Raw genomic sequence first — 21,116 nt, 5'->3', positions numbered from 1 at the left:
ACGTGAACCCTTGACAGATGCTGTTCGACGAGCTGAACAAGTGCCTAGTCATAGAAAAAAAGAGATGCGTGCAAACGAGTTACGGAGTTAGACCAGCGGATGCGTAACCTTCCTCGATTTGACCTGAGAAGTCAGTTTTTTCTTTTTGTGTGTGTGGGGCCGGGGGTGGGGGGGATAGTGCGAACACTCATCGATTTCGCGAGAACTTGCCATGACTTTCACGTACGTGGAGCAATGACGGCTATTTTCGTGGTCGGTTTTTGTAAACGTAGCGCTCGAACCAAACTCTGCAATACAACGGCGGTGCAATCTACGGCGGTGCAATTCAGGACAGAGGACAAAACGCATGCCTACAAGACATTGTCGCGACGTTCGATAGCTGTCATTTAAAACGTTCCGGAATGAATTTAGAAGAGTATCTTGAAGGCTCAGTTGGAGCATGTCACATGAACGAAAAAAACAGCTGTAGAACGGGACAGATGGGGAGCAATGTCGATCAGCTGCAGAATGCTGCTACAGTGGGAATAACTGAAAATTCAGCGCTGTTTTAGCTAGCAGCCAGTGAGGGATCAGTACACCACTATGTTAACAGCTTAACAGTTTACAAATAAGGAATCTCGGTTCCTATCAAATGGCCTAAATGACATCTTCATAAAGAACGTGACTTAGAAAGGACAACTTGCAAAAATGTTCCAAAAGACCGATGAGTTCATGATTGTAAGTAATTAGTCCGACTTAACATAACTTTTAAAAGTATATAAACAAAATTACATAGACGTTTCGCCACCTGTGTAACAAAGCGTCTATGCAATATTGTAATATCTTTAGTTGTATTAAGCCGAAAAAATAATTCAGAGAAAACGATAGCTTTTTCGGACAACTAACATGAGGTGACAAAAACTCGTCGGACAAAGGAACGTAGTTGCCGTGTCCATGGATATGCGTAGCCTGAAATCCTACACATGGGGGGGGGGGGGGGGGGGATTCACCCAAACTTTATGTATGTTAATGCATGCGTTTGTATGCGCGCGTGTATATATACGAAATATATCAAATCAAAATTTAAAAAAAATTAAGGGTGGGGGGGGGGGCGTCGTTGAAGCCCTTCAACGTGCCTTTGTCTACGCCCCAGGTCGTCGCCAAGGCAAGTCCCCTAGCTTGGCTATAGCTAAATTCCTTGTTCGAAGAATTCTCGCGACTTCAAAGCTGCACTTCCCCTGAACTTCTGATTAGCTTCTGATTGGTCACAGTAGGTCGCCATTGAGCTCCTCACGTAATACACTGATAAGGATGTGTTTGAGGGAACGGAGTGACGCGATGTGACATAATGAAGAATTGTAGTCTGCGTCGCGGAAAATCAACAATTCTCCTCCTTTTTTTTTTCATATTTCGCGTCCCACGAACTTCCCGAGCCGGCTGCACACTAAGTGGCGTCAAAGTGAATGGACACCTAATGATGTAGGCTGCATGAATTAGCCCTTGGTCAGAGTAATAACGGTACAATTCGTATTCATATCAGACAATGACAAACAATAATATGTGCATATGTCCTGTCTAGGAGGGTGACAAAAAGGCACGAATTCCCGACTGAGTGTCACAACCCTTTCTAGGCACACATAACTCTCCTCCTTCACCTTTGTGATCGAGAGAGAGAATGTGTGCCCATGTTGTCTCTTGCATGGAGACTGGGCCACTTGTCCCAACGTTGGCTCAAGCACCTCCTCCTGTTCAAGGATTTTTGATTGTACGCTAACTGCGGCTTCTAACATCCACCCCTATCAGACACCCTCGAAGAAAATGGGAAACTACGACAGCGTGATAGCGTTAAAGTCGCCTGAACTGGAAAGGCCAGGTGGCCACTGGTCCTCGCAGTGAAGGAAATGATACGATCAGTTCATATCGCACCAATATACAGGTCTTCGTATACACACGAACAAGGTGGGACTGCAGGTGGCCGCGGCAAGCTGGTCCTTGATATGCTGGACACGCGCTCGCAATGCCCGCAGCTGCAGGCGCCACCGTTTACAGCTGCCAATCCATTACGAAGCCAGGTGGAAGTGAGCGAACGACGCATCAATTATCAACTATCGCGTGTGTGACTGCGTGTGTGTGTACAACATGAAATGAGCAGATGTTGATTCTGGATCAACATAGGCCAATACTTATAAATGCACATATATATTTACTGCGGTAGGAAAAGCCGACAAGCCAGCCTGAATCAACAGTTCCGATCTGCTATTCGACATGTCCCTGCCACCCGTGACGCCAGGTGTTAATTACATTACGAGAACTTTCACGAACATTTTACTCTGTTTCGGTTCTTTTTTCCTTTCTTCTTTAAACATTCCATTGATAGGCCTCCATGTGTTGCAATTGAGTGACACGTATTGTTTTTGTAGATGTTCTTTACGGTACTCAGGTGAGCTATCGTGTTTACCTAGGGGTACGAAATAACGCGTTTTGTTAGCCTAATTAATAAAACTATGCGCTCATTCCAACAAATACGGACGGCGAAACGACAGAACTTTGCGTACCGCTTCATTCCACTCAGATGCGCCGACACGCAGTGAAGTGTGACGTGTTTTTTTTTTTTTGTAAAGTTTGTTCACGGTCATCGAGTGAGCTATTAAGTTTATATTCCGCGCGTACGAGATACCGTGTTTTGTTGTCTTAATTAGTAGACTTACGTGTTCATTCCAATAAGTGCGGACCGTGAAACAACAAACCTTTGTGTACCGCTGTCTGTACACACGAAGGGTAATTGTTCAAAGGGCTCGTTTCTTTGTTGAACGCAACTAATGAAAACAATAGAGAATTAAGCCAAGCAAAAGCACGGGGGACATTATTTGTTGTTGTTTTCCATTACGTTGTGTTATCTTATCAGGCACAAGATATCCGAGTGATTCACGCACTGTAACATATCTACGTGTCTAGAATTAAGAAAGAAAGAAAAAAAAGAAAAAGAAAAAAGAAGAAAAGAAAGAAACAAAGAAAGACCAATGTTTCCTTTCACTGACTTCAATGCTCCAATAGTAGTGCCAACATGCCCGTGCTTTTAGTTTGGCGTAAAATATTCATGACATGTTCAGGCAAGACTTACAAGGAAGTTTATCAGAACTTGCTATAGATTGAACTCTCCATTACGCTAAAATGGAGTCATTCAACGCCAAACGTCCACTCATTGTGACGACCATCTCAAATGCATCTGAAAAAAAAAGAGCTGATTTATTACATTGGTAACAGTAAAATCGCTAGAATATTTTGGAGAAAAAGAATGTTAAGTTCAAGTGAAAGCCTTCGGAATTTTGCAGAGTGTCGTCTGAGTGTTGTCTGTCAGAAGAATTATGCTGAGAGTATCGTTTCTCGCGCGAGTACCAATTTTAATTTAGACCAAATGGTCTTGTTCAAAGTGTTGGAAGCTCAATAATATTAATGCAATTTTCTCGCTATATAAGGCACCAGAAATTTCGTCAAAATGTGCAGTGTTTGCATTTTTCCCTTTATAACATTGTATTATGTATGAATATTTGAGTAACGAATACTTATGAAGCGTGGAACAGCACTTTTTTGTGTCTGTTTTTTGCTTCCCTAGTTACGCTGAAACTACTTTTAGGTTGCGCTGTTTGTATATTTAGTAATGAATACTTAATCTGCAAAAGGTATATTCTGTTATAAAAATATTTTCAGGCCACCGATGTTTCTAATATTACAAGAAAAAAAGCCCCAAATTAAAGAAAATCATCATTTTGGTCCGCACCGAGATACAGTTTACACCATTTGGTGCTCCAATTGAAAAATCGGCTTTACATTTCAATCAAAAGTAAACAAATAGCTTTGTGTGGCAGCTTTTATATTTAAAATGCTTGTTTTAGGCAAGAAAAAGTTTGAAGTTCCTCATAGATAACCACCCCCCTTCCTCATCATCACCAACACCATCTTTCTACTTTCTTCATCGCCCACTTCCTTTACCTAACGCTCAGCATAGTAGGTCAGAAAATTGCTTCAGGCCTACCTTTCAGCTTTTCTCTCATTACCAACCTTTCTCTCTCTCTCCTCGTTCGAGTTCCCCATTGCCCTCTATGTCCGGTTGAATTGCCCTTTTTACCTGGCATTATCTAGGATCACCTGGTCCAAGTAAGACCAAATGGTTTCACTTGCAAACCAACCTTGCAGAACTCCTAATAACGTTATTGTTCGCCATTTCTTTCATTACGTTATTGTAAACTGTTTGCATTTTTAGTCTTTGTGCTTCTGTTACTTTAAATATTTTCGCGAAATGAGCTTTGTGTTCTTGTTTTTTGTTGTTGTTGTTGAGAATCACTCTTTTTCACTGACGTGTACTTTTCAACCTGAGAGTAAAATAAATAAATAAATAAATAAATAAATAAATAAATAAATAAATAAATAAAGACCAGTTTTAGTTACAGGTCGATTGGACCAAGGTGAAAACCAACTGCGAAGCAGCTGGTTTTAGTTACAGCCCAACTGGGCACCAGCTGGAACCATGACCAGTTGAATTGGAAGCAACTGGTATTTAGCCCGCGTATACTGACTGACTCGCCCACTCGCTTGAATGAAACTTCGTGCGAGTTAAACCGAACATTTTTCGGTCGAACCCACCAGGATACTTGCCGAACACGCGTCGATAAGTAGCCTCAGCGACCACAAATAGCCGCAGCCGGTCGACAGCTGCGGCGGTAACGGCGTCCGTGCCGAATCAGCAAGCAGGGCCCAAATGTATGCTGCGCGCGCGGGTGCCCCTTTTTTTAATCAAGGAGCAGCTAGGGATGACCCAGGCGTCACGTGATCCAGCGTTGCATGCCTGTTATCGAGTTGGGCGGTGAGGTTTCGGTCGTCCTCGGCGGCGGCCGGGCAATTTCGGGAAGCACAGCGCGCGCCCATCCGGTCGTTCATTCGGCCAATAAAAAGGAGGAAAAAGAAATCGATGCAGCGTCGACGACCGGAATACGCAACTGCGGTTACCGATCCGCGCGTGCTGCTGATACATGCAGGATCTTTGCGCGGCGCACGGAAAATGCTTATAATTCGTCGATTACGAGACCGCGCAGTTTCTCCTAAGCACTGTGCACACTCGTACGAGCGGGAACATGGGCTCTTGTATTCCGGGACGATCACGTTTTGGAGATGGCATCGTTGAAGTCTCGCTCTTCAAGTGTGGCAGCTTGGGCTAGTTGGTATGGCATGACGATAGTTATAGCGCGAGAACCTTCTTGTCCTTCTTGTCTCTGTGTCGTCGTTTTGTTCTCGCGCTATAACTATCGTCTCGCTCTTCAAGTGAGCGCTTATTGGTCGCTTGAGGAAGGGTAGAGCAAGTAGCAGCTTCCGTGATTGGACAAGCAAGATTATATGTCATGCAAAAGCGACAATATCGCCGTAAGGGATCGCATCAGAATACGAACTCCTGAAGGACAGAGCCATTATATGGTTATCGCCCTTTTGAGGAACACGACTATTTCAGGAAAGTGCCTTCATTACGGACTCGCAGGGGTATTGGTATAAGCTATTGAGCACGTCGATAGATCGGTGTCAAAGGACAGTTTTATCATTCGGAAAAGCTTGTAATTCGTCAGTGACAATTGCACGGCGAAGTAAGAAAGAGCCATTGCTACACTCAAGCTTGAACAAGTAAGCGGACCACACGTTGTACATATGCAGTTCCGCGTAATAAAATGGTTGTGGGGTCACGTTGTTTTCTTTGTCTATTTTCGTTTCCGCACTTTCAACTTTTTCAAACTTTTTCCTTCAAATAAAAATCAACTAATAAAGACTTCGTTTTTCCTGTCGTTGTGTGGCTGAGTTTAATTAAAAATAATAAAACAACGTGTCCCAAAATCGGTATTCGTCTTTCGGTCGTGTCTTCTTCAAGTTTTCACGCCGTAATTGTCTTCTTTGTGTTCTTGGGCATGTTTAAGGACTGTCGCTTGTCGTTAGCGTTTCGAACTTTCCATTGAAAGCTCTATCGCAATGTCTTCTTGAAACAGATTTTAACATTTTCTCAGTTTGGTCTTTGATCTCACGTAGTTCTTTTTCCCAGGGTTTTCAGCCGACTTTCTATTTCCTCCTAACGACAGAAAGTGCATCGCGACCAGCCAACTTTTTTCATTTGTGAACCGTGAGCGCGTTTTACTCGATCATTCCACACAAAAAAAAGAAGTGAAACTCTTTCCCGATCCCCACCCCTCTGTTGCCTCCAAGAGAGATAACTCGCTCTTGTGACGTCAAGGGTCATGCGTTCGCCTGGCAATGACGTCATCGCCGTCGTCTGCTATAAATCGTCTGCTCGAAACACTCCCTTCTCCGAGCGTTCATGTTGGGGTTACGGCGTTGTGAGATGCAGCACAGGACCGTCGCGACATTACGGGATTTAAGATGCACGTTCTGCGTTAGTCGATCTCGCCTGCGTGCCGCGTTAGTCTTAACACAAGATTACGATCGTTGTAGCTCTAACCAAAGGCGGTTTTGAAACGCCAGCATGAATGTACGGTAACCATAGAAATGAAAGGAATCGACTCTATTTAGAATAAAGATCTGGGTGGCAAGTTCGCAATAATAATAATAATAATAATAATAATAATAATACACAAACAAGCCAAATTTCGGTTGCTCAGTACGCCTTTCAAAATCAACAGAATACTTAAAGCAATATTGTAAAAACAAGAGTTTGAAAGTAAAATACTTTCGTAATGCAGTTCATAGTACAGACGAATATTCGATTCTAGAAACGATTCACCGGGAAGTTAGAAAAACCCAGGTTCAGCCACTTTTCAATTTAAGTTTTAATTTATTGATAGAGCAGTAATTACTTTTAGAGTATATTCCTTGAACATATATTTTTTATGGACGAGATATACACAGATAATCTCATAACAAAGCCCAGCGTTACAAAATTATTAGATCATTCCAGTAGGTTGCACACTGCAATCTGTGTATTCGTGTTGTGTATAGATATGAGCATATTCATAAGTACAGGAACGCCTCTTTATGAGATTAGGCGAGGTTTACTACTTACGTGTAATTTCCAAATTGCAAATACTTCTGCTGAAAACAGTATATGTAAGCCAAGCTACATGTCTTAATATAGTAATACGCATGAGCAAAATTCAGAACGTCGACTTTACAAATTAACTCTACAAATCCGGAAACTGCAATCAAGCGCCGCAAATACTGCAGAGGGTTTTTGCCTGTGGTAAAGTTTACTGGTCGTCATTTTCTTGCCATAGTCTGAAAGGTTGAAGAGGCGGTCACGAGAATCACCGCCTACATTATATTTATGATTCATTTACGCCACCTCTGCACGAGCGTTACGTATGAAATAGTCCGTATGCGTGATTCGGCCCAAATCAATTAACAGGTTCAACTTCTCAAAACATATACTGACGAGACCAAGAATACGATGTCAATCGTGCTTTTTTGGACCATCCTACCGAACCCACTCGAATTTATTCGAGTACTTTGTATGTATGTATGTATGTATGTATGTATGTATGTATGTATGCATGTATGTATGTATGTATGTATGCATGTATGTATGTATGCATGTATGCATGTATGTATGCATGTATGTATGCATGTATGTATGCATGTATGCATGCATGTATGCATGTATGTATGCATGTATGCATGTATGTATGCATGTATGTATGTATGTATGTATGTATGTATGTATGTATACGAATGTACGTACTACACCCCAGTTAAGGCAAAGTGACATCAGTTAATTTCAAGATAAAGGAAGCTGCGCCCGTTTATAGTACATTGTTGTACTTCGACATACATTCTCATTGTTCATCTATAGCAAAAAACAGTCCCTCATCTATGAAAACTAAGCAAACAGTGAGTGGAATATATTACGGAAACAAACATCGCGCATAGCGAAATTATAGTAACCTGAATTCAGTTCCAATTTTTTTTTTCTCGCTGCACATGCCTACGGCAAGCGGGACCCTCTCGGGGGATCGTTACCAAGGTTGACAAGCCCAGGACCCTACGTGACCTGTAGCTCACCGTGACAAAACGAGAAAAAAAAAGTAGAACGTCAAAAAAAAAAAAATGAACGCGTCCTGCTCTCGAGGCGCGCAAGAAGCTCCAGGAGGAACGATCATCGCCGGAAACTGGGGGGGCGGCCTACAAGATGCGGGAACGCCCTAAAATAGGCACTCCGGACGCGACGCAGCGCCAAGACCCAGAGTGACATAAAAAAAAGCACACACGCACACAGACACGTCAAGAGATCACACGCAAGCTTCAAGTCTGTCGGTGCACACGACATCGCCAAGGCTACGGTTGATTGCGCGTCACCCTGCATGCTAATTATGCGGGTTTTTTTTTACAGATAATTAACTTGCGTCAAGTTATATACATATTCTTATATTATAAGTTCACGCACTTTAAAAGGAAAAAAAATGGGAAAAAACGTAAACAGGGCAGTTATGTTTTAGCATAGATTAACTATTCCGACGTTGTTGAAGAAACGTTACAACCTTTTCATTGAATATTTTGCGTCCCTATACTGCAGAGACTGAGTGTTAATTAAGTAGTTTTTGTTAATTAGCGAGCTTATCGGATTGGCAGTTATATTATCATGAGTGATATGTTCCGAAGCTTCCGTACGTGTGCTACAGCTTTTGTATGAAAAATGTGTTCGGTAGAGTGACTAATTTAAAAGTGAATTAAGAAACGAGTCGTCGTTAATTACCCAACTTGGCGGATTGGCAGTTATTTTAGCATGGATGCTATATACCGAAGCTTCCGCACACGTGCTACATCTATTGTACGAAAAATTGTTCGCCGGAGTGACTAATTTAGAAGTGAATCAAGAAACTTGTACTTGTTAATTATCGAGCTTGGCGGATTGAAAAAAAAATACATCCTGACGCGCTGCACATGACTCAGAATATTAGTGGAACTCTTAAGCACGCGTAGTGGATGCGTGTGAGTGTGTTTAAGTTTAATATCAGGCGCAAGTCAGCTGAAACATCCTGCATAGCTGGCTGGGTCCGTAGGATGTGCGAATCAGTGATTCAGTACATGAGGCCGCGCGCGTAGACCATTTGACAATTAAAGCGCTTCGCTTTGTGTTCATTTTTCGTCCTTACGCGCGTATTTTTTTTTCCTTTACAAAAACCCGGGTCCCCAAAAATGCGGCAAGATGTCACATTTTGCTGATGTGTACCATATCATTGCTCACGTGTAAAACGCGTAGACAACCAACGTTCCCATGGTGAAGGTACTTGTGTCAGAGATTTCTTTTGTATGTTTATCAGTACAGGGTTTTTTTTTTTAATTGCAGCAAGTTTTTTAATTGCAGCTAGCGTGCTGCTATCAACTCTGCGCTGTCTCACATGTAAGCTGAACAAATAGCTATGCTAATTTCAATCAACCAATTGCACCTGCCGGCGGACTACGACCAGCGGGTTACTTGCAGAAAAGCCGGACCTATGGTTGTAGACAAAACCGCTCGGCAAGGCAATAATTTCAATTTCCACTCAAAAAGCCTTAATCTCGCTGCATCGCGTTTGGGAACGTGTATCCTTCGCGCCTACAAAACATCGTGACAAAATAAAAAACGAACAAGAAAAGCAGCCAATTTAAGGCGTGCGCTTAAACGAGTAGTGTTCGGCTGCTCCCAAGGGTCCATAGCCATCCCTGTATGTGCACTAGTCTAAAAAATGATAATAAGACGCTTCACCGCACAGTACCGTCTCCTTGTTTCGCGAAGCCGAAAACCTGCGATGCGCGCTCTCAGAACAGGCAGTAATGGTACTTCGCCGCAAAGCACCACCCGAGGAGAGCCGCTCGCCCGCATTCAGTTCCATTCATCCGCGGGCATTGCGCGCGATTCACGCAAAAAACTGGGGCATGATTCAGAACGTGCGCCGAGACACTCTGGCCGCACCGGTATATTGCAAGCGCGCGTCCTCAGGAAAGCCCAGAGGTGATATGCTCACGGCAGCCTAACACCGGTGCAGTGAAGAAAAAAACAGATCGGTTTGGTGGTTTTCTCTTCCGATTCCGGGCAAAAAGAAACCACGGATCGCGAGTTAGCCGGGCCACGCCTCGATTTAAAGAGCCCAGCTCCATTCAGGGACCGTTTTTTTTTATTCTATCTCTCACCCTCTTTCTTTTATGTGACTCTGTTCTTCGGTCCATAGTGCAACGCCCAGGTTTCTCCAGCACCACCCGTGTAGCGCACAGGGGAAAGACGAAAGAAGCGGCTTTCCCGGAGATGGAATGAGCGAACGAAAGAGTATGGCCGGGCGGCGGGCAAGCGCGCGGAGAGGAGAAGCTCCCTGTAGAAAAAAAAAAATGATCCATCTTTACGGAACCGTACGTACCGCATTGGTCCACGTCTTCGTCCATAGTTTGGATAATCCGGCCTTTCGGAAAAAACGATGTAATCCGCAACACCCGGGAGAGCGCGCGCGTTTTATCCACTGGACACCACCATCCTGGCTGTAGCGTTAGGCCGGTCTTCGCCGACGCGGTGCCGTTGCTACGATCATATCGGCGGCGAGCCCTGCGCGAACCGATGTGTTACGGCGGGGAGGAGCTGCCGGATATCAAAGGGGCGCGGGGAGGGGGAAGAGAGAGACCACCAACCAAGTCGGAAACGCCAAGCCCGCCAGCTTGTTTCGCGGCTGTAGTGTGTCGCCATCTGGTATCCAGGAGAAAAAACATTTTGTTGCTCGCTTACGTCATGCCAAAGACGGAAATTACGTAACAAAAGCAGCGTTCAAAACCGGTTTGTTTGATTCATCTGCACTAGAGTACACTGTGCCAATCGGTCCGTTCGATTCGCCTGCACCACGTGAACCAGTTCACGAGGTGCTGCACCTTACCATTCGTTCCAGCGGTGCAGCACCGGTTCACAATTTTCCTGCACCTTCTTCGCTGACGGTGCCGGCTTGGTGCAGGCGCACGTGCAGCTGAGCAGACGACGCAGCACTTAGACGTAGGTGGCTTAGGCGCCGTACCCGCCTCTACAAATGCAGTGTGTTTTGCCAAGATGTTTGCGCCTCATAAACTGTCCGCATGTGCGTTTCGCCATAGCTCGGTGTTTGCTGAATGGTGTAAATTAACCGAAAAGAAATAAGGCCAACACCTTGTCGGCACATCGTCATTTGTTTCGGGTGTCGTGCTGTGCCTGCACCCGAAACTCCCGCTGCACAATTTCTGAACTTCGCGTGCAAAGCCATGAACCGGTTCCGACCGGAGCAGGTGAATCGAACGGACCTTACACCAATCAGAACCGGTTCACGGCTGTGTACGCAAAAGTTTGAAAATTGTGCAATGCGAGTTCAGTGGTGCAGGCGCAGTGCGACAGCCGAAACGAATGGCGATGTGCCGACAAAGTGCAGGCCTTATTTCTGTTCGCTTAGTACCGTTCATCTAACACTGACCGACGACAAATCGCACATGCGTACAGTTTTTGAGGCGCAAACATTTTGGCAAAACACACCGCGTTAGTGGATGCAGGTGCGGCGCCTACACCAAAGTGCTGCGTCGTCTGCCCAGCTGCGCACGCGTAGGAGGTGCAGAAAATTCGTGAACCAGCGCTGCACCTCTTGATACAAATGGCAGGGTTCAAAGGTTGTCAATGTCAACCGCTGAAATGAATGGCAAAGTGCAGCATCTCGTGAAATTGTTTATGTGGTGCAGGCGAATCAAACGGACCTGATTGTCAGCATAGGATGTGCAGGCACGGCCGGTCTAGACTGCACCTGCGCGGGCTTTTTTCCAGGTGCAGTATAGCCTGGCCGTGGTGCAGAAAAACCAGCGCTGCACCTCTTCTGCACCTTTCGAAACGAATGACAAGGTTCAGAGGTTGTCAGGGCCGCACCACTGAAACGAATGACATGGTGCAGCACCTCGTGAACAGTCCATGTGGTGCCGGCGAATCGAACGGATTTGTAGTAACAGCTCGCGCGCCGGATTCAAATCAGTGCCAATGCAATCAGTGCCAATTCAAGTGCCAATGGTGTCGCCGCAATAACCTGTGGACTGTGCTAAATAAGCGTAGAGGTAATCACGTCAGCCTTCGTACTTCCGTACCTCAGCCTGGTGTCTTTTTTCTCCTGCATCACGGAGAATGAATGCGACATCGCATTAGCTGTTTCGTTCGAGTGCCGATGCCGTACCCCGAGAGTGCTCCGAGCACATTTGGTGACCTATAAAACTGGTAGGTGTTCTGTGATAAGAGTTATCGCATTCAGGACGCGCAGATTATATGGTTTGAGAGAAGCGAGATCATTTAAACCGTTTGAACACGCGAGATATGCCGCTTCACGACAGATCAGGAGGCAAGCAGCGAGAGCACGCCTCAAGATTGGTCATGCAAATCGTCAAGTGATTAAAGTGAAGCGACCACATACCACATGTTTTCCCTTGTTGAACGAGTCAATCAGCCCGCCAAGGATCGAGTCATCATCTTGGAGTACGACGTCGCCGCACGAACGGCACCCGCTGCGTGCCGCCTGTCAGAATGGGGCCCACAGAACACCGTCTGTGCCACGTTGATCAACCAAAATCGATAGCAGTGACGGTGTGGCGAGATCTTCGCAGCCTTTGGCGTCGAATGCCGCGAAGTCAGTGAACATCGTTCTTGAATGAGCATTTACATCGAGCAGCTCATTGGTCGACTTGACCGCGCCTAGGTGAAAGAAAGGCGGCACTGACCCGTATGATCTGATATTGCGATCGAAAACGACAGCCCGTCACGCTGGAAGCGCTAGTGTCAGCACTCCGCTAGAAAATTCGCAAATCACGTTTCTGGACGATCGATACGTCGGGAACGGGGGGGGGGGGGGCAAAAAAGTCAAGTCAGCGCGTTATGACCTGGCGCACATTCCCTCTCTCTCTTTTAATGCGAATCATTGCTTTGCGTACTGCAGACACTTTGAGCGTTCCTATCTACGTATCTGTCTTATCTAGCCGCCCAATTCTGGATGATCTCGTGATCCCCTCCTTAATCTAGAGTTGACCAACAAGATTTTTTATGGGAGGGCAAATGGGTTTGACGAGTGTCTGGCTAATCATGCCATGAATAGCGATAAAATCCCGTCACCCGTCACGTACGTCGCCAGACGCTTTTCTCCAGACACGTGTGGAACTTACCAGTACACCACGGGCCTCGGCATGCGGGTATGCATTGTGGGGCAGTTTATATCTACCGAGGAACTGCAAGAAGACTTTGACCGAGAAATTAAATACGAGAACGTTAAGAACGACCGATCGGCAGCATAGACCCGATTAATGCAAATATATGAACTAGTCCCAGCAGGAATCGCGTAGCAATTAGATATAACATTCTTACTACAGGGCCACACCAGGTATGTTGGCGACACGTCAGTAGCAGAACTGCCGCCCATCTTTTATAAACACTACATATGTACTCCAACGATATAGTCGTCGCTTCGGGTTAGCGTCAATGGTACTTAAGCGCAATCCACTGAAGTTGATCTACCTAGCACGTACTATTCAGGGCTACCATCTTCGCAAGCAGTAGCGCTGCATTTCAAATTACCGCTTCTGGTGTTGGTATGGCAGTTACCCAACTGTGGACAACAGGTTGTTCACATATGCGACTGTTCAAGATATACGTCTGTTTGTATGGCATTTGTATGTATGTTTGCAGTCATTTCATAACATTTCACTAAACAAAATAATTGCGCCACAGTCTCCTTTCGAACACTGCGTGCTTCGCATGACGTCGATACCCACGGTACGTGGAATCTGCCCACTTTTGTTTTTCTTCGAACGCTTCAGCTCACTGTTACTGAAGGCCCGACCACATGTACCCGTTGCAGCGCGTTGACGCAGCGCCACATCCTCTTCCTATGAAGAGAGCGGTACATCCCACACGCCGTGCGCGTGGTCAGACTTTGAGTTCATGAGTGCGTTAGTGCCGCAGGAACGCGGCGGCCGCCGCAAGTATGGAACACAACGCTTAAACCGGTCAACGGTTATAGTCGCTCCAGTGGCAATCTTTGCCAAGATGAGAGCGATTTTTAAATTTCTCCAAAAGTTAAGTTCCCTGCCACATGCAGTGCTACAATGTTCGGCTCACATGTTCTCAAGAGCCTCGATTGTTTGATTGATATGTGAGGTTTAACATCCCAAAACCACCATATGATTATGAGAGACGCTGTAGTGGAGGGCTCCGTAAATTTCGACCACCTGGGGTTGTTTAACGTGCACCCAAATCTGAGCACATCGGCCTACAACGTTTCCGCCTCCGTCGGAAATGCAGTTGCCGCAAAGCCTCGATTGTCAGCCAGCATTGTTCTCTGATAACGTTCAACAATCCTTGCAGGGCCCCTCATGTGAAACGGGTCCTCTGGTACTGTCTCTATGTACAGGGGGCACCGGGAAAAAAAATGCAAACAGCCAGGCACACTGTTTTCATCACACTCCGTCACGGTGGCAAAACAAAAACATGCTAGATGACATCGTGAGTTATGCGCTAAAAAGAAAAAAGCGAACACATGTAGAAGACAAGTTTGACGCTACAAGCAACTGTTTTGTTGCAGAGATTGCAATGAAATATATAGCATAGTGGTGTGCAAAGTGGTGTGCCTATCAAGGCGACACCACTTATCAGGCTAAGGACATGCGACATTTAAAAGCCTAATCTCGCTCTTGCACAGGCAGATGGACGTGTCACTAACGCAGCTCCTTTTTTCTTGATATGAGAAGCTAGATTTCATGGATGACTCAAGTGGCTACTTATTGCCATCTAAATTAAACTGCTTGAAAGTAAATGCAAATCAGCATAACGTAAATGCCGCATGATCACGTTTCTTTCCATCCCCACTGTACCTGCAGCAGCACTCGGTGGTTCATTGCAATGCTGGATTGCCATCCCACCATTCGAAGCTGTGTTGACGATGCAAGCCAGAACGCCAACAATGGCACATGAGCACAAGAACATTCGGTTGTGAACCCCTCAACTACCTGAATGACATGTTTCTACATGCCTAAACCTAATGGCATATTACTTGACAATGTTGATGGCAGTTACTTCTGAAAGAGAGCAGTCTAGCATAAGGATAAAATAACATTATTCTCAACAAGTCTAATCTGCATTCAAGGCTGGTGAAATGTAGAAATAAGCACACAATACTACCATTAGCTTGAGCTTGTCGCTACTATTTACAATATTGCACCTGACCATTGGAACTTCAGCTATTGCATAATGAATCGCGAAGCCCAGACGCAACGTGGGATTTGTCCATGACAAAGTCATTGCAATTTCGAGTTAAATTTCACTGTAGCAAGGCCACATACTAGCATGAGATTTGTTAAATGTCATGTATAAAGCACTGTTTATGAGATAGACATTTCACAAGTTTTGTGCACACTGCAATGAACAAGCTTTGACATAGAGAGTACACATTTCCCAGTTTCACGAGTTCTGGCTAAGGCATTAAGTCGCAAATGAAATTCGGACAAATGCCATTTAATTTGCCCATGTGGCAATGTACAAAAAGCATTAAATGTTAAGCCATAAAGAAGGAAAAGCCATTTCCTGTGCAGCCAGAACATACATCTAAACACATGCCCCGCCACGGTGGTCTAGTGGCTAAGGTACTCGGCTGCTGACCCGCAGGTCACGGGTTCGAATCCTGGCTGTGGTGGCTGCATTTCCGATGGAGGCGGAAATGTTGTAGGCCCGTGTACTCAGATTTGGGTGCACGTTAAAGAACCCCAGGTGGTCGAAATTTCCGGAGCCCTCCACTACGGCATCTCTCATAATCATATGGTGGTTTTGGGACGTTAAACCCCACACATCAGATCACATATTTAAAACACATGCGAATTACAAGTCCAGAACAAAGCAATAGCAGTATATTCTGGACGAAGTCGTCGGACAATATCTTTCTGCATATGAGAAGAACTAGCTCATGTTATCTTCCGATGGTAACTTTCAAATGTAAAGCTTAAAAAAGAATCCTGAGGATGAACAAATACTGTAGTAAGCTTTCAAAAGCACCAAGTAATGTGGCCTTTTTATTAAGCACAGACTATGTACATCTTAGTATACCTTATTGGGCAATGTAACAGTGTAAACCCTATGTATTTATATGACAAAGGAAGCCACAGTAACAAAAAAGAAAACATACAGGAAAAGGTACTCACATTTTGACACACACACACACATTCACAAAATAGAAAGGCTGTTGACTCGCATGGCAATCACAGTACATTATGCTCTGATGAAGAAAAAAGCATAAACACAATTTTTTCTGCACTTTTTTTTTTGAACAACTCTTAAAACTCTTTTCTTTTTCAGTAACCTTTGTACACTTCTGTTGTTTACTGCACCAAGTAACAAACATTTTCAATAGTTTTTGAAGCCACAATACATTGTCCCTTCTCATTTGTACTCCAACGCCCAAGTGCTGTAGCAATATCTAAACTTGGTCTAAAGATTCAGCAAACGAATGCATTTTTTCGAAGCACGTTTTCGCAGCTGCTCGATGCCATGCAGTTTCTTCTGATGTGCATCTCTGTGTGCATCAACAAGAAATGGAGACACCCCGCAACTACTAAAAATGTGGTGAACACTCCAATGTCTGATGTGCCTTCAATCTGCACTGGAACCAGAATTACAAATGCCTTGCTGTATTGCGCAGTAGACGTATTCAAATTTGCAATGGTACTATTCAGTTATCTACAGCTGCGTTGAAAGCTAACTCTGACAACATTGTTTTGCATTGCATCAAAAGCATGGTTATGGGCTGCATGAGAGTATTACACTTGAAATGTGCACGCTTTATGAAGCATTCACAGAGATGGCATATTTGATGCAAAAATACTTGTATATTCAAAAAGAAAAGAGAGAACAGCCTTTATATTTATAGCTAGCTGAAAATGATGCAGAACTCAAAAGAATGAATAACCATAACTCCCTAAGCATGAGCTCCGAGATCTGGCAGCAACCGCGACGACGCACAACAGATCTCGAAGGCCATGGCACAGAATTAACACAGGGAATGTCACTGAGAATGTGCATGCACCCTGCGCTTGGGTGCTTTTTAAAACCAGTCACAGGAAAATTTCACAATTAAAGACCTGCAACTTTGCCAAAACTACTGCATGCAATCAAATAGTGAATTGGTTCTCATTTATAACTCATTGAGCCAAAGCAATATAGTGTGGCGGTTGGCCTGTAACATCATATCTGATCGCTAAGTGACAAGACAACAAATATAGCCTAAAAACTTGCCAATTTGCCTTCTGTGTCAGTATCTACAGTCAGCACACACGACTCAAAAAAATGCGTGCACACCAACTTCCGGCAAGAGTTGTTCAGCGAGTAAACACGTCGAAGTACACATTCACTTACAGATCCTAGAAACTTGGGGAGGGGGGAAAATGGGAGCGGGGCACATAAGGAAATCAGAGTAAGATTTAGCAATGCTAGTCAATAGCATTTCTTTAAATGGGTACAGCGCAATACCTCTGAAGAAGGGCTTGTCAAATGGTCCCAAGAGTGTTGCAAGATCCTCTTTCATGGTGGCCTTTTGTTTTTTTGCACGAACAAGGTATAGCGTTCCTTTTACAGGCCAAGCATGCTCAAAAGCATCCAAATGTACAGAACAGATACACAAACAACAACAGAACAGAAATGCAAGCTTGAACATGCTTCATTTTCCATAACTGAAATGCTCATTCAAAAGTGATGACCATGGGACAGACAGCCAAGGCCGTATTTTAACTTGGAACCGTAAAGCATCATAGGACTAAAGTTTTTTAGACATTCACAATTGTCAAATGCAACCTATGTTTAAGCTTTGCCATTGCATGCATAAATCTTCCAGACAGAAAACACTCAGCCTTTTGCCAGCTGGGCCAGTTACCTAACCTATTTTACTTAATGATGCAAGTACCCAAGGCAGGAAGATTCGCAAGGCTTACCATTGGAATGGCAAGTGAGATGGACATAGCCAAATGCCCTGGCTGTTATGTCGAATTTAATATGTCTGAGAAGCAACAGTGGATGGCTTTGGAGATACCGATATAAATGACATGTTAGCAATCATGGCAACAACCAACTCGCATGACTGTAGCTCATTTATTATGCTCATTCAAAAATAAGCACTCCCCTCACTATTTTGTGTATCTCAAGAATCATTTGTGGAAGGCTGGCAGAAGATAAGGTTGCACCTCAAGCCAACTTGCAAAATAATTTAGTTTGCCGATAAGCACAAATGCTCTGGCGTGCAGTAAGAATATTCCAGTAATACACTCAAACCCCGATATAATGAGTGCTGATATAACGAAATATCGATTATAACAAATTAAATAAAAAATAGTCTCGCAATAGATTTAGTGTTAAGAATAAACCTTTAAAACAAATTTTCGGATATAACGAAGTTAATTTCATGTAATATGCAAGTTTGTTATAATGAGGTTTACGTGTCGTTAAGTCACACCGAAGTACCACGAAGCTGTGTCAAAACGTTTTACATGCATGACGCCGGGGATTTGGGACTTGACAGCTTTGACAATGGTAATTTTACAAACGTGCCAACTTACACAGAAAGCATGCCAGGTTGCTGCACATACTAGAAGCACTTACCCAGTGAATACTGCTATACAACTTCAACTGCCTATCGACAGCACACACTTGTAATGTTTGCAGTACAGACATCATGTGACAATTCATTGTAATCGAGGTAAATGAGCTATTGGTGGACACTACATTCTAAGCCACAGCACAAACTACAGAGTGCCAGCAACAGGTGCGAAACATCCAGCAATGCGCAACTCTTTCGCTGGTTACAGTTCGACAGAATACATGTTGTCTCGTCAGATACAAAACTGTAAGCACAGATAACGTGCAACAAAATCACAGAAGCGATTATATAGACCGATGCATCCTCACAAAAAATGTGTAACATAAATCTCTTGAGCAATTAAAAACTGCAAAAATAATAAAAGATATGGAATGTCCCAACACAAATATCTATGAGAGCAAACAACATATAATGATTATGTCAGCATGAGCACTAGGCCAAAGAGGCCTTTTAAAAAAATATTCGGCACAAAGGTATAGTAAAGACACGTCCTTGGTGTCTATCAAATGGAACTACAATACAATAAGAAATGATAAAAAAAAGCTGGTGCACAGATATTTACATGGAACTAAAATGTGTCGTAGGCGCTTGAATATTGCTCATGAAAGTGTGCAAGACCTCAGTCTGAGCCGCTGATATTAGGAATACCAAGTAAATGTGCAATGAAGTGCTACATCGCACAGGAGTGTTCGAGTTGAAAGCTGAAAGTGATGATAAGTCACTGGCCAATATCAAACAGTTGAAACATCATGCATCTTTCGAAGTGTGTGAATTATGAAGGATGTATTGCACCACCGCCACCACCAAGCATCGAAAAGCCTCCGAAACAAATAAATGCGCCTCAATAGGAAGGACTTGTGAAAAACCATGTTTCATGCATATCACAGCTATTAAAACAATTCAGTGGTGTTAAAACATAAAAAAATTGATAAACTCCCGAAGTGTGCAGAATCCCGGCAAAAACATCTTGGAAATGATCCTACGTCATTGTATTCACAGAAAGACGGCCGGAGATTAACTAATGTCAGATCAACGCATTTCAAGAGGGTACCGCGTGAGAATTCGTGCTGTTAGTTTAAGTGAAGGCATACCACTGTCTAAGCACTGCAGCAGTACTATTGCGTGTGACCACGTTAACTAGCGTTACCGAGTGGTTACGATTCATTCACTGCTCAACACTTGTCTATCACGATCAAGCAACATTTGTGCCATAGCACATTCTACGGGAAGAGTCTAAACATCAGGTAACTTCCTATCGGAACGCGTCACGTGACATTCTGCAAGCAAATTCCAGAATTTATGAATCAGTTAAAAGTAAGTGCTTTTTTTCTGGAAGGGGGCATGCCAATGTTTTCTTGCAAAACTAGCTCTGCTCGAATGAAGTGCCCAGAAGCACAATACTTTTAAACGTAGTACACACAAAAATAATTCCCACTTTGCAGTCATAATCACAATTATCAGTTTGCTCAAGCTATTCCTGTTTATGCCGGAACATTTCCCAGCATTCAGGTAGCACAAAAACTTGCATGTGCCATTCTTCGATCTGAACTTTCAGCAACAGCTGGAAAATGAACGAGTTCACCGACGATATTTACACGTAAGCACACTCCCGCGACGAGAAGTGCCCAGCGAAGCGTTTTAGAGTAATAAAAACCTGCCACTTCGCTGTTTACGCATTGCATTCACCACCCAACCTTTCCTCGGGTTCAAATCGACGACCGTGACAAAGCGACCAGCTATGTGGCGCAACGTCACAGACAAAGCTACAGTATCCGTCAGTTCCTAGAAGCCTCAACAACAAACCGTCCCAACATCTGGAAACGCCATTTACCCGTCCGGCCAAAACGAGTTCATATTGCCTCAACAATCTCCACCGATAAAACGACACAAAATGCACATTTTCAACGACATTAACAGACATTCAAACAAGCAGATGGAAGTAGGCGACGAGAGCAGTGATGAAATGAGAAGCTCGTAACATTCATAGATGACAAGATGTCAACACTGTAGATGGCAGTTCTCAAAAAGAACACTGGGCCATCGAAAACAAAACCAATTCTTTCTACATACGTTCGCTACCCCCGTTACATGTGCAGTGTTACCCAATTCTAATATATGCCTTTTTTTTTGTACGCATAAAATGAATCCTTAATTTCGCCAGAAAAACTGTAATATCAAATAAAAAGTACCACACCAGCAAGGGAATGTTGTGGACCTCATGGCATCAGTACTGACGTACATAAAATAAACGTAATAAATTTCGATGTGCGTTTCCTAAATGCAATGGTCAAGTCCATGCTCTCTTCACTGATGTAAAGTCCAGCAGATATAAGAATTGGGTGAACACAATACTTGGGGGAAGTGAATTCAGTTCTGACAGAATCCATACAAACTTGATGAGGTGGCGTGAAGAGTGGAAATTGAGAAAGCGACATTTAGCCACAACAATCGGCACAATCGCCTAGCAATCTCTTACAGGTGCTAAAAGCAATGACATGCAGATGCCCAACCTTG

The 21,116-nt window shown here is 44.0% G+C and overlaps 1 protein-coding gene across 1 annotated transcript in view; it reads right to left on the bottom strand.

The window, feature by feature from the left end:
- Myo81F (unconventional myosin 81F) overlaps nt 1–10,567 on the bottom strand; it is a 131,969-nt gene extending 121,402 nt beyond the window's left edge. The window contains exon 1 of the mRNA XM_075871023.1: nt 10,356–10,567. Within this exon, the coding sequence (XP_075727138.1) occupies nt 10,356–10,380 (25 nt within the window). The 5' untranslated portion in view covers nt 10,381–10,567. The remainder of the gene's footprint in view (nt 1–10,355) is intronic.
- Between the last annotated feature and the right edge of the window lie 10,549 nt (nt 10,568–21,116).

This window comes from Rhipicephalus microplus, chromosome 8 (assembly GCF_043290135.1).
Source record: "Rhipicephalus microplus isolate Deutch F79 chromosome 8, USDA_Rmic, whole genome shotgun sequence".
NCBI classification, from domain to species: Eukaryota; Metazoa; Arthropoda; class Arachnida; order Ixodida; family Ixodidae; genus Rhipicephalus; species Rhipicephalus microplus.
This window is presented reverse-complemented; position numbering and strand designations above follow the sequence as displayed.